Below are 14150 nucleotides of genomic sequence, written 5' to 3' on the forward strand. Positions count from 1 at the left end.
TTGCTTCAAGCAACAAAATATAATGATTTTATGTATTAGAACACTTTAAAAATTGGATGGACTTTCTGTGGGGAAATCTAGTTGGGAAGATTCTCAACTAAAGGACTCAGTAGATTTATCACTGCTTCTAGACAAGATATTGAGACCTAATTTTTACCTACATAAATTGACCTTTGTCAGTCCTTTTAAAAGTTACTGAATGTGTTTGGTAGAATCAGTAATATAGTAAATAGTAATATAGTAATAGTCAGGAAGACAAACCTACTTTCCTCTATCCATTTTGCATTAGATTGTAAGACTTTTAGTTACTTTAAAATCAAATAATATAAAACATTACAGATAATCTCTTGCAGTTTTGTAAGGGTTTTTTTTTTTTTTCTTTCCCTTTTAAATTTTTACTTCATGTTTTATTTAGAACTGGTAACTGTGCAGAGAGAGCACAGCCCATTTTCCTCCAGTATCTTTCAAGCTTTGCATCTTATCGACATTCAAGAAACAAAAGCAATATATGTGGGCTGTAAGATACTCACCTTTCCATTCAATTCATAGCAGGCTGAATGTTTGCTTTATTCTTGTTCAAGAGCTGTAATAGATCATTATAATAACTTATGTAATAGTAGGCAGCCCTCATCATACACGCTTCTATTCCATTTGACACATGCACTAATCTGATAGAGCAAAATGTTAATCTTGATAATGATAATTTCTGATATTTCAGTGAAGTCTTTCATCCTACCAGATCCAAAGGCTCTTAGAGATTTGCTGTGAACAACTGAGTTGTGCCACACTGTAGAAAAGCTCTGCTTTTCTAACAAAGGTCAGCGGTGCACTAAGAAATCCTTTTTTTTCTTTTCTGTGCAAATTATGGTAACACAACTGTGTAGACAGTGAAGTTCATTTTGCATTCAGCATGCATGTTTGTGCCTAAATATTACAGTGACAGGCACACTCTAACTGCCTAAGACAGGAAATACTGTGCATGCACAGCCTTTTAAGAATTGGTGCATAGCCATAAGATATCTGCACACACACACACACAAAAAAAAAAGCATACATGTATCCTTGTATTCACCACTAACTATGCTGGGAATGTTTGCCAGTGCTTGTTTTAGATTCTATTTACAGACTAAGCAAAACATTGCTCTAAATGCATTTTAACTGGCATTAGTTAAGAAGTAGCTCATTATGATGCACTACTGAATACCAGAGTGATGGAGAAAGCAGGTACGTAAGACAAATCCAGTGAAGCCCTGAAAGTTGTAGTTTTCATGACAGGAAAGGGTAACATCTGGAAAAGGGAATTTCAAGGAGAATTCAGGCTGGGGAAGGTTAATGAAAGAAAAGTGAGACTGAAAGTTCCCTTCCGTTGAAAGTCATTTAGAAAAAAATAATAACCCCAAGATCCAGGATGGTAACCCTATGAGGATTTCCTCCCACTTCACCCTGGAAATGGCTGAGAAAAAGAAGAGTAGAAAGAGTTGATTGGGGTGATAGGATATTCTCCAGAGTTGTTCTGAGAGCTATCAAGAAGAATCCTACTTTCCATAAAGCCTTTCATCCTGGGGAACAGACGTGAGGTTAAAGCAGAGTCCAGAAAGGGTGGGAGAGATCAGTATATTAGTTATCATAACTTTGTTATTTCTCTAAATATTTGGAGCACAGATACTCTGAAAGGATTTAGTACCTTGTGCTTGTGTGGATGAATCACCATCACAGCCACTCACTGAACTGGGTCAGGGCATTCTCACTACAGTCATATTGGACTGTTTCAGTAAATGGCTATTAAATGCCATGAATTTGTTGGAGCATCTGTGAGTTGCATGAAGTAGTGCTACTGATTCCATGGGTCTCTTTTTTTATCACATTCCTATAAAAAGAGAGAAGGAATCTCATTGCTAGCAGAGATGTAAAATCAGGTCGGGACTGTCGCTAGTTATTTAAAGGTATTGCAAAGCTTTTTGTAAGCCCGAACACATTACATGCTGTATCTTGGCTAAACTCCATGTTTTGTAATTACATCCTCTTCTCCTCTTCTCAAACAACTTTTGTTGTCACAAGAGGATGCTGCTTTCTTCGTTTTCCTGAACTAGATGTCTGGGTAGCAGTATTTTAATCTCGTCGTGATCACTCTGAAAGATAAATTCAAGTTGCCCGAGCTGCAGCACAGTTTCTGCATCAATCCCTGTAGCACTGCAGTGTATGGAGAAAAGGCAGGTTTTGAAATTTATGTTCAAGCAGAGGTTCCATTTTTTTCTGTGCTTAAGTACAAGTGCGAATCTGTTGGTTTGGCTTCCTCCTCTGTTACTCCCTTGCTGCAGTATAATCACTCCCAGGAGCGATAGGAGGCTTACTACTTTGACTTGAAAATGTATTTTGAGATCACTGTAGTCAAAATGCAAGTCATCACTATCCCATTAGCTCTTGGAATGCTTTCAGAGCATTGTCTGGTTTCTGCTTCCAATCTGATGAGCTGGTGACTGTAGCCCTTGGATGGCATTTTCATAAGCAAAATCCTGAGGGAGATGGTTGCAGTTGTTACCATGTTAGCCACCTGATGAACTGCCAAGGTTGTATTGATAGCAAGCAAGAGGTATGTCACTATAAACAAAGCAACAAAAACAGCCTCTTTCTGCTATTTTACCACTGTGTTCTCTGTGGGTACAGTGTTTGCTGGCAGAGCAGTGCCCACAAGCCTGGAAATGCCTGAAAATTCTCCGCTAGCACAATGATCTGGTCTTTGCCATCTGGTAGCCAGCTGTGGGCAATAGTGAAAATCTGAGAGCACAGCCTAGCGAAGACATCCACCAGTATGTCTGGCCAAATGCGCCATGCCAAAAGTAAAATTCCCATCACAAAAAGCAATAGAGGCATAGCCTGTTGCCAGTTTCCACAAAGACAAAATTGGATTGAATAAGAATTGAAGGTACTATTTCTCACCTGGAACACTCACAAATTGAACTGAGGGACTGAGAGAGAGGCTGATTAAGTTGCACTTCAAATGCCAGAAAGTCAACCTTATTCTGTGGCTAATGGTTTTCTGTAGCACTCAGTCTGCAGCCAGTTGGATGTTGGACTTTCAGTAAACTTCAATACTCCTTCATTTGAGGGCTCTGCTTTGGTGGCAGACATCCTGATTCCTCCTGATTTCTGTACTGTTAGGGAGAGGTATATAGTGGTTTAGAAGTGCCATTTATTAGTAGTATCATCTCTGTAAGCACCTTTATACTTTTTTTTGCTCAGGACTGTGAGATGGTTGATGCACCAGGCAGTGAATAATGACACGTACATTCGTTATTTGCTGAATAATGAATTCTTCTCCTTTTTTTTTTACTTCTTATTTTTCTCTAGTAATTACATGGGGTGTGTCCAAGTGGGTAGAACATCTTTTTTATTTTTATATATATATATGTATATATATATATAAAATAAGTGCTGATTTCATAACTTTCCTCTCAGTGAAATACATCTGTGTTTATGTACTCTTTTTGCAGAAAGGTGTTTAAATATGTTAGAGGAAGAAGGTGAAGGAATGTGGTATAGGCCAAAACATCTACATCAACTTAACCTTGCCACTTTGGAGTTTAGAGCAGGTAGGACTCAGCAGTACAAAAACATGTATTAATAATCAGAGTATATTTTCCTGTTCTGGGAGCTTCTGGGATACTCTCACTAGAGAACTGGATCTCCAGCACCACATCATGTGCTCTGCATCACCCTCATGTGTGTGCTTGGACAGAGGAGAGAGGGTGAGGCATAGCACTCATGTTCTCAGCCTTGCTCTGCCCAGCAGGAGAATGCTTGGCAGTGACTCCAAGCAGCATCCAAGCACCTTTAGGTAGTGCAACAACTTCAGCTGGGGGTGGAGAATCCATCCTCATGTTTTATTCATCCAAATTTCCTCTCCCCACTCCAGAAAACTACACTCATCTCTTCACTAGAGAATCTGTTCAATTTCCTCTCATTTAGCGCCGTGCTGCAGCGCTCACAGCGCTCACATTTCTGCTGGGCACCCTCACTCAGAGAATGATCGGTGCTAATCACAAGTCCAACTTCTCAAGAGTGAAGCGTGGGAGAGAGAGGGAGATGTAAGCTCATCTAATTTGAACAGTCTGTTTTGTTATACCGAATATTTGATTTTCAATAGCCAGCTCCCTTGGAAGGAAATAAAAATGTAAAAAATCCAGCTTCCTTCCCTTTTTGCTTTTTTGGTAAGATTTTTGGTTTGACTCATCTTTCCCAGGCTAATTGTCAAGAAACTGACAGATCACTCATGGTTGACAAGTGAGTAATTGGGAGAAGAGAGGGAGTGCAGCAGGTGTCAGTACTAATTTGGTAAAACAAACGGGGGAAAAAAAAGAGGAGTAGAGAGTGGTATGATAGTCACTTTCACAGTCATGACGCTGCAGGCACTTCATACAAAATGTGTGCAGGATTTTACAATGCTTAGAGTGTTAACTGTTAACCAGCCACTCCAGACACACTTCAGAGGTGGCCTGCAGTTCACCACACGAAGATGCTTTTGAGTCTCTTAACAGGAAAGACTGATCCACAGCACTGCTGAGGAATGGGATGGAAAAATAGCTTCATGATTCTCACCTATCGCATTATTGGGCAGAGCAGCCCTTGCAGCAGGCAGTCCTTGTGCCCTTGCCCTGATGGGCTGCACTAGGCTTGACCATCAGGAAGGTTACCACAGTCAGAGCTGGATCATTCTGTTGCTGTCAAGATCTCTGTTGTCCTTGGTCATTGCTAGGACCTAAATCTCACTTACTGGATGCAAGAAGTGAGCTTTGTGTCTGGAGAGTTGCTCTGGCTCTGAAGAGAACAGCTAAAGATTTTGCTGTGTTTTAGATATCAAACCCTTGGAAATCAATTCTTTCACTTATCTGCCAAATCTGCTCCTCTGAGCTCTGTTTTCTTGCTTCAATCTCAGATGTCATTGAAACTGCCTCAACACTGACCAGAGCTCTTGTTTTGATCCCTGTAATGGTGTTACTGAGACCAAATAATGGATTCTGCTGGCAGACTCCTAAGACACACTTTTGCTCTAAAGTGGTGGTACAAATAGCATTGCAGCATTTCATGTTTATTGCCTCCTAAAGATTTCAGTATCTTATATGCTCTATTTCAAAGAAAAATGCTTTTTTTTTTTTTCTTTTTTCTTTTTTAAACCAAAAATTCAAAGATAAGTGTAGTTTTTTCCAGACTTCAGCATAGTTATAAAGAACATTGAGGCTGCAGGGCACTTTCTGCTCTGGCTTTCATCTGTACAACCTCCTAGTGTCTTGAAATCCTGCTTTGCTTTCACCCACAGATCATTTGGGCTAGAGTAGTTCTACAGGGCAGCCGCAGGTTGCAAGAATGTTTCTAAGGGGTAGGACTAAAGTGAACGTAGTACCCTCTCTTGAGCTCCTTTCAGGCTCAGATGTCAGTGCATCACCTCCGAACACCTTTGCCTGTACCTCCAGGAAAAAGCAAGAATTTTTCTTTTTTTTTCTTCTTGCTTTATGGGATGTAAGTACTGATAGTTGGAAACACGCTGGGGTTGCTTTTATTTTTTCTTCCCCCAGCTGTATGGAATGGATCCCACTCCACAAAGCATACACGTGTTGGGGAGCACATCCATTCAACCTTTTGCCACGCAGACCTGAAGTCAGCAGGGAGGAGAGCATACAGGTGCCTTTGCAGCTGATTTAATCCAGATGCATGGGTTGAGCCTGCCAGCAAAGTCATGCCGTCCTTCTGCCGGGGCTACCGCAGCTCCAAGAGTGACTTTGGGCACTGCATCCACGGGAAAGACGGCGCCTGGGGATGCCCACAGCTTTCCCACTGCAGCCCAACCGAGTGTGATTACTATGACAACCTCCAGGTACGGATCTGCGCAGCGCCGGGAGCTCCGGCAAGCCCTGATTGCGTGTGAATGGCTCAGAGCCGGGGTGCCCTGCCTAGGAGAAGGGTGAAAAGCACTCAGAGCCACAGGTGCCCCTCTCTGGCTCTGTCCTGTTGCTTTAGGGTATAAGGCAAAGTATGGGTGCTTAAGAGACAACAGAAGCTAGGATTTTTAATCATCTTCTTTGGGTCAAGGTAAGGAGAGTGTTGCTTTTCCCTTAGAGCCCTTCTTCAGAAAATCACCAGACCTGTAAGAATATAAAGCTGCCCTTCAAACTCTGCCTTCCTCAGCCTGATTAGAAGGTAAAATGCTCCCACACCTCATGCATGCTGTATGCCTCTGTGTGTGTCTGCATGCATGCACGCATTACTTTCTTACACTACTATGACAGCACATGCTCCCCAAAGCTATTCACAGCATTAGAAATCCAACTCCTCCCTCCAGTGCCCTGCATGTGTGTGGCTGGGGCTTTCTGCTTTGCCTCACTCCCAGCTGATTGCGGGCTCATGGTCACGACTCTGCTCCTCACCTCCGGGCTTCACACTGAGGAGAGAAGGAGCGGGGAAAACGGAGAAGCTGGCACACAGTTGCCCTACGGAGCCGTGGATAACTTGCTCCCCGTGCAGCAGAACCACACAGGGGAGGGGTGGGAGGAGGGAGGAAAGAAGGGGAGGAGGAGGAGGAGAAGGAAAAAAAAAAAACCCAGAAAATCCAGAGAATTCTAGTCCTGCAAATGTAGTGAAACTGAGTGGTCAGAGTTCATTTGCTCGAGAAGAGCAGAGAAGAAAGAGGACGTTAAATGAGAAAAAGCAAGAAAGGTCTGTAGCTCGTTTTCTCGATACTAGCAGTGTTTTAGAGGGAAAATGATTCCTCCGAGCAGCATGACTGAAGTCAGCGTGGACAGCGTGGAGAAAGAGAATGAAGTGGAGAGCACAGAGCAGCCTCCATCTCCAGCATCAACCACCAGTCAGGAATCTAAGGTACTTAGATGTCTTTTATTTCTTTTCTTTCTTTTCTTTTCTTTCCTTTTTTTTTTTTTTTTAAAAAAAAAAAAAAAAAAAAGAAAGATGTATTGCTCTGATTTGTGTTTGAAGCTCCGTGGCAGGATCAGCAGTGGAGTGCTGTGAGCCACCTCCAATTGCAGTGTCTGCTCTGACATTCCTACTACTGAATTCTCCCTGTCACCCAGGAGGCTCGGGGTCTGAACTGGGGAACACTTGCCTTTTGAGATGGGTGGGTTTGGGGAATTTGGTTTGTGTTTTCACCTCCTTATTACGCTAGGAACCTGGAGGAGGAAAGGGGGTTGGGGAGGGGATCACTGCCAACAGGTGATTTTAGCTATTTTCACATTGAGCATCAGATCATTTACAGGGTTTTTGTTCATGGCTGGAATGATTTATTTTCTGACTTGTCCAGAGAGGACTATTTTGGTGGGAGACTTCAGATGTTCCACTTCCCTCTTCCCCTCTAGCAGACCCATCAGTGAACTTTCACTGTTTAACGAGCCAGTGGTTGAAATGGGATGTAAGTGACAGCTTTGGCACAAGAATCCTTTTGTACACTACCCAGAAAGTGTTTTTGTTTTTGTTTTTTTTTTTCCCCAGCCTTTTATTTCTTGATTACTAAATGCGGTTCAATGCATCTTACTGAAAACCAACATCCAGCTCAAATGGCATGGCCCCTAAATTTTTAATTGACTACTCCATGAAAAGTTTTTCTGCCTGCCAGTATATGACTTGGAAGATTGAGTAGAAAGGGGAGGGAAGTAGTATCCGAAGATAATGAATGTTCTCTGCAGCTTTCTTGGATAATATGATTTTACTGATCCTCTGCTACTTATGATCGATATCATGACAGCAGCTGCCAGATCTTCCTGTAGACTTCCACAGTGATGCTATGTGCCAGGTAAATGTATCAAAATGGGGAGGTCCTTATCACTTGGAGCTTACAGCTGGGTAGAGGCTTAAAAAATACCATGTGAGCAGATCAGCTGCCTGACAGGGAAGGTCTATGTTGGCCTGAGTTTAAAAGGCACTAGGAGCCTGGTATAATGTATGAAAGCTGCTGTGTTAGTCTGCAGTTAAAACTAGGTTTTCAGAGAGCAAGTGGCAAGAGTCTGTGTGGGTAGAATTCTGATGTAGGCTTTGGAATTTTTTTGAATGCTTTACTCCAGGGAGGAGAACTAAGGTGTCCCCTATGTAAAACAACCTCTGTAGAAGAGTTCTCCCAGCAACAATATCATTCCCTGTTCGTGTTGTTCAATATATACATTCAGTACTACTGGGACACTGCTGCAGCCTCCCTTGTGAGAAGGAAAAGAGTAAATGTGTTATTGGTTCAGCACTAGATTCTAAAAGGATCTGGTTGATATGTACCTAAACCCTCTCACAGAGAGCATTTCCCCAATTGCTGTTGGTATTTATCCAGAGGGGAGCTCAGCCCCCCAATGAAGTCCCAGTAGGAGCTGGAGCCTTCAGTGCACTGCCAACACCAGGTTCTCACTTGTGCTGTACCTGTGTCTGGGCCAGGTGGAATGAGTGCTCCCTCTGTTCCCAGGCACAGCCAAGCAAGCTGTTACAGAGCTAAGGTGCTGCTCACATGAGGGATGTTGCCACTGGGTCACAGAGCACCCAAGTTTCTCAAAATGAACAGACAGGCAGGAATCCTAAACAAAGCAAAGCGCTGCACGTGGGGATCCTTTCTGCTCCTTATGCCTGCTTTCAGAAGGATGACAACAGGAGTTAGGCACATTTAGCCGAGAGCAAAAAGACCAGTAGGCAGTTTCTAATCAAACATTACCATCATCAATTTTTCCAATCTTGTGAGCATTACGAGTGATACACTGCAGTAGGCAAAAGCTGTGACTGTGCTTTTGATGCCATCACTTGCACACAGATATTTTAAGTAAACATGTAATCTGTGTATTCACGTCTACAACTGCACATAAGAACAGAGAATGTTCTGTATTGTCATTTCAAGAGATGGAGTCAAAAAAGCCCTGTGATCACTAGGTTGACAGAATCACAGAATGGCCATGGTTGGAAGAAACCTCAAGGATCATGAATCTCCAACCCCCCTGCCACATGCAGGGACACCAACCTCTACATTTAATACTAGACCAGGTTAATAAGATTTTTTTGTCCTAGTAAGCAGAGGGATGGAAAAATTATCAATGACTTCAGGATTTATTTATTTATTTTTTTTTTTCCAGGAGAGCTTATGTACTTCAGAAGCTAAAGATTCTGACAGAGATATATGTCAGTGAGTGCCAATGGCCTGTGCACTAGCTTTCATTCCACTGTGTCTTCTGCCTAGGCTGCTGTCTTGTCAATCACAGAGGGCTTTGCTTTCTTCAGGTACCCTCTGTTGTGTAAGTTAACAAGTTCATGCCTTCTGCAGTTACTGCAGAACAGTTTGTGCAGGGTCTAATTACCTCATAATAGCTTGTTTCTGAGGTAAAACATTATTATGACTCCAAATATAGAAACGGAAACAATGTGGATAACAGCAATCTTCAAAATGCATTTGAAAACATTTCAGTGGAATGATAATTTTGAAAACCTAATGTAGAGCTAATGCAGAGACATTGCTTCCAGCCTTTTGTAATCATAGACTGTGACACATAGTCCCTTACAGTAACAAAGTCCAGAAAAAGGGTTTTTTCTAGCACACTCCAGGCTGTACTCAGATAATGACACAGGGGAGATACTACAATTCCTGACTAGCATGAGTTTGAGAAGCAGAATTTTAGGATGTTACCAAAGACCTAAAACTTGAAAGAATGACTTGCATGTACACACCTTTGCCATAGGAAACCAGCTAGCCTGTAATAAAACCTAACATTTCCCACCACATTTTCCTATGGATTAGGAGCATATTTACTGGTGAGTCCACACAGACACTGAAAGCTGGAAGGCCATTTTCTCTTCTGCATGTCTTACCCATCATGAGCATTTTCATGCCCGAACTGCAACAAAGCTGCTCAGAATAAGGAAATTCAAACACTCTTTTAACTACACCATGTTGCCTGGTCTCTACAGGCAAGCCCATTTTACTTGTTCTAAGTAGTAGATGGTAAATAGATGGTAAACAGTAAATGTTCTGCTAACTTTATCATGTAGTAGATACAGTACTGTATATTGTGAATGTGTCTTTTGGACTGAGTGCCCTCACATACTTTACAGATAGCACTTCCATTGTGACGCCTTGTTAATACAACTTCAAACAGATATCCAAAGGGTAGTAAACACTGTAACTGGGCCATCCTGTAGCACTACATGTACTGCTATTGTGCTAAATGCCCTAGAGCTGGAATGGTTAAGAATGCTGCAAAGCTAATAATGAACTTATTAAATTAATCTGTTGACTCTTGAAACCATTTACTTCACATCTAAGCATGACTTAAGTGGATACTTGAAGTATATTAGGAGAATATGAGGGTACCAAATTGATGCATATTGTTGCTAATTCTATTACATGCATCTGCTCGTAATCTCACCTTCTAGCTGCTTAGGTCCTTCACATCTGCCTTCCAAAAGGCAAATAGCCAATTTGCAAAAGAATTTTCTATATTTTCATTTCAAGGAGTGAGGAATTCATTGGCTAATGAATTCTAAGGAATGATTTCTTCCTGTTGGTAGCAATTAAAGACGCACTACACACTTGCACAACTACTAACTTAGCAACAGAGGCAGAAATGTGGTGGCAGCAATCAAATCACATTTCTGATGTCTCTTATGTATAAAGGTACTTTGAATGTAGTAAAGAAAGCTAAAATTTGACAGAAGATGAGTATGAAGAAAATATTGTCACATCTGACAATATTTCTGTATGTTTTGGCATAATTGGCACATAACTCCTTTACCTTTATCCTTTTTACATTTAACTTGCACATCTATATGAAGAGGAAGGAGACCATGTGATGATTTCTGAGTAGGTTTGAGTCAAGTCATTATTGCTATATTGTGAATAATGGCTGGGGATATTCATAGACAGGGGACTGCGTCTTAGAAAATGCCTTTCCTGTTTTTAAGTTTTAAGGGAGCTTGAGCATCTGTGATGGTTAAGCTAGTACCTGCAGGATTGGTCAGCGCTGGTCTTTGGATCATTAGTGTCTTGTTTAAAGAATGCAAAACACGTCAGGTTCTTGCTAGAAGGAGTAGTAAGCCTTGACCCTTGTCATTGGAAGCAATCTCTCATGTAAAATTTACTTATTTATAGATAGTAGTCAATATCTATGAAGGCCAAATATTCTTTCACAGCTTTGCCCATTTCCATCTACTTTTTTTTTTTTTTAGAGTTCGGGCATAATTATGATGTACTGCAGTCATGTATCTTTGATGCAATAGCTTCACACCAACAATTTCATTAGCCTAACGAATTGCTTACACTCAGGTCAATTAGGTAAGTTGAACAGCTGAATATGGAGGAAAAAAAAAGTAGAAACTAATCCTCGCAATGAATATGACATTTGGAATATGAATTTCGCAAAATAAGTGAGTTTCTCAGTCTGGCACTTCTGCACACATACTATTCGTTAGCCAGCATTCAAGGAAATTCATAAATGTCAGTTCAGGAGATCTAGCTCAATTGTTCAAGCTCTATGAATAACCTGATACGTAATACATAAGGTGGAAGTTGTTGAAAAGTAGTTGACCAAGAAGTTGATTCAGCCTTGAGGTTCAAGATTTAGATGTAATTTACTTACATCCCCAAATCAATGGAGAAGGTTGAATTTACTTTCTCCTGTTTTTCTAGTGTAATAGAGCAATATTGCTTGCATAGGATTTCAAAACCAGGTGTTAATATTAGAGAGTGAACAACGCAAACAGCTGGAAACTGTTTGGATTTTAAATAGGATTGTATGGGATTTAAATCATGTAGGATTTGTGCTATGCGCTTAAGCAGAGATCTTCCCCATCTAAAGAGTTAATTCTTTATGAGGCTCCATAGATGGTTACTCAACAATGAATATTTAAAGAGGCAGAGAGTATGGTGTGCAGTTAGTGTTTCACCCTCCACACTACTGCTAAATAGCCAGTATGTAAACTACTGCTGCAGTCTTCAAAGGAATACCAAAGAGCTTAAAAAAATCCTGTGGAAGGATTCTCCTTAATCTTACCCACATGCCTCTGCGTAAAATGGTGAGTACATGCTGTGAAGTAAGACTAAGGGAAATAAATGTGCTGAAGTGTTTTTAAGGTGCTACTTTCTGTAGCAGATTAAGTAACTAGAGGATTTCCTTAACAGTAAGAAAGTAATAGTCTATCAATATTTTCTTGAGCGGAGTTCTTGTTTTTGCATTTATTTTGACTTTCTCCTGACTAAAACACTGCTATTGTTTTTGCTTTGAGATATATGTCAGATCATTTCTTAGGTGCATTGAGATATCTGAGGCAAAACAGAAAAGTGATCACTTCATTCTCCTCTATCCACACTTTCTATCTTGCCAAAGTGAAGAAAATGTCTATTATCTTTCAGCAAGTAAAGATGACTTGAATCAAGTCTTCATGGTAAGAAATGGATTTACTAGAAGTGTGAATTTTCACTGAAACAAAGAAAGTTGTTTTCAAAGCTGGAAGACAGTCCAAATCCAGCATCACAGCCTATTATCCTGTACTGTTTGCCTTAAAGTAATGCTCAGAATTTATTGCTACTCCTTCTGAAAGACTTCCAGCACCTGGATGCTCTAATGGCTAAGGGATGCCCTCTGCTCTCTCCTTCCTTCTAATTCCAGTCTAACTTCATCTCTGGCTAGCTTGTGTGGCACTGTACTTTTGATAGTACTACTTTAGTTGAAACAGGTCTTTACCATTCTTAGTATGTGTTTCCATCATTTGGGAGTAGACTTTTATATTCTTTCCAAGCCTTTCATTTTCTAGACCAAACAAGTCAGGCTGATATAAAATAAACTCTGTTCATAAACTCTGTTCTTCATCTCATCACATTCAGTAATGAAAATACAGAAAGCAAGATTAGCCTTAAAATGATGATGTTATTCTTTGAAGCACTCCACTAATGGTCTTCCTTCAAGATAGTACTTCCTTCAGCAGAAACTCTCATCTGTTGGACTCACCTTCCTTCACATCTTACAATTTCTCCACTACTTCCATTCTTTAGTCTTGGCTAATAGATTCCTATTTGATAGAACATTGAAATAGACCACATCTTCCTTTGACCTACCAAATTTTCTTTGACTAGAAAATTTTTCATCTTGTCCAAGATAACTAGTCTAGGAGGATCTGGTTGTTTTTTTGTTGTTGTTGTTGCTGGATGCACTGTTGAGATCAGATCAATAAATATTCATTTTCTGGGATCCCTTTTCCCCCCTCCTGAAATAGATTTTCTGTGTCATCTCCTGCTTGATAAAATTTGTTAAGAAAACTTGGTCATAGACTTGCAAAGTAAAATTTTGTAATAGAGATTTTTCTCCTTTTCACCTCAGCAGGTATATTGAACTGCTTTTTTGATGTCATACCATCAATTTCTGCAAATACTTTCCTATTATTCCTGTTATTTTACCCCAGGATCATTGTTCTGGGAAGAATGTGAGATGAAGCATTTGATAAATTCTGAGTCTGCCTTTTATCTTGTCTTTGCTTTACCACAGTCTGTTTCTTCTTTTCCATTCCCTAGTCTGCATCAATCCTTTGACATTTCCTTAAATACCTTTTGCAAGGGCTCTCTCAGCTTTTCTTGGCAATTAATGTGCTTAAACCTTAGCAGCTCAACTTGAAAGCTCAAATTTCATTTGCATACCAGTTTTCTTTTTTACTCTTCTTTCTTACTCCACTCCTTACCAGTTTTTTTTTTTGTGGATTCCACTCTTTCCCGATTTCCTTTCTGAGGTAACTGTTTTCAAGCAGTTTGCCAGGAACATACATCAATGGGATCTTTTTATGCCTTTTTGTTTCATATTACAAGTAGCATTAACATATTTACTTTGAAGAAATTCTACACCTCTTGCACATCCAAGCACGTCCAAGTATCTAATGGTTTCTGTTCTGTCTCCTTTCTCTTTGAAGCATGTCTCTAACCTGATACCTTATTCTAACAAAGGCCAAGGCCATTCCACACCCCACGGCCATAGGAATTCATCAGCTCTCAGTACTTGCTGACAGCCTTCACTCATTAGCAGCAACGTAGCAACCTGCTTACATAGCTATGCTGCTTTCTAGATCACTGCTAAGACCTCCATGCTGCTTTTGATGGAAGTATTAGTTCAGACAGACTCTGGCTTGGGTCTTTCTGTGTCACACTC

General features: G+C 40.6%; 1 protein-coding gene across 1 annotated transcript in view; it reads left to right on the forward strand.

The window, feature by feature from the left end:
• Positions 1–6380: 6380 nt before the first annotated feature.
• The window catches only part of STAC (SH3 and cysteine rich domain), a 73096-nt gene continuing 65326 nt past the window's right edge, over positions 6381–14150 (forward strand). The window contains exon 1 of the mRNA XM_052696773.1: positions 6381–6870. Coding sequence (XP_052552733.1) covers positions 6754–6870 — 117 coding nt within the window. The 5' untranslated portion in view covers positions 6381–6753. The remainder of the gene's footprint in view (positions 6871–14150) is intronic.

Source organism: Tympanuchus pallidicinctus, unplaced genomic scaffold (assembly GCF_026119805.1).
Source record: "Tympanuchus pallidicinctus isolate F22 unplaced genomic scaffold, pur_lepc_1.0 scaffold3, whole genome shotgun sequence".
Lineage (NCBI taxonomy): Eukaryota > Metazoa > Chordata > Aves > Galliformes > Phasianidae > Tympanuchus > Tympanuchus pallidicinctus.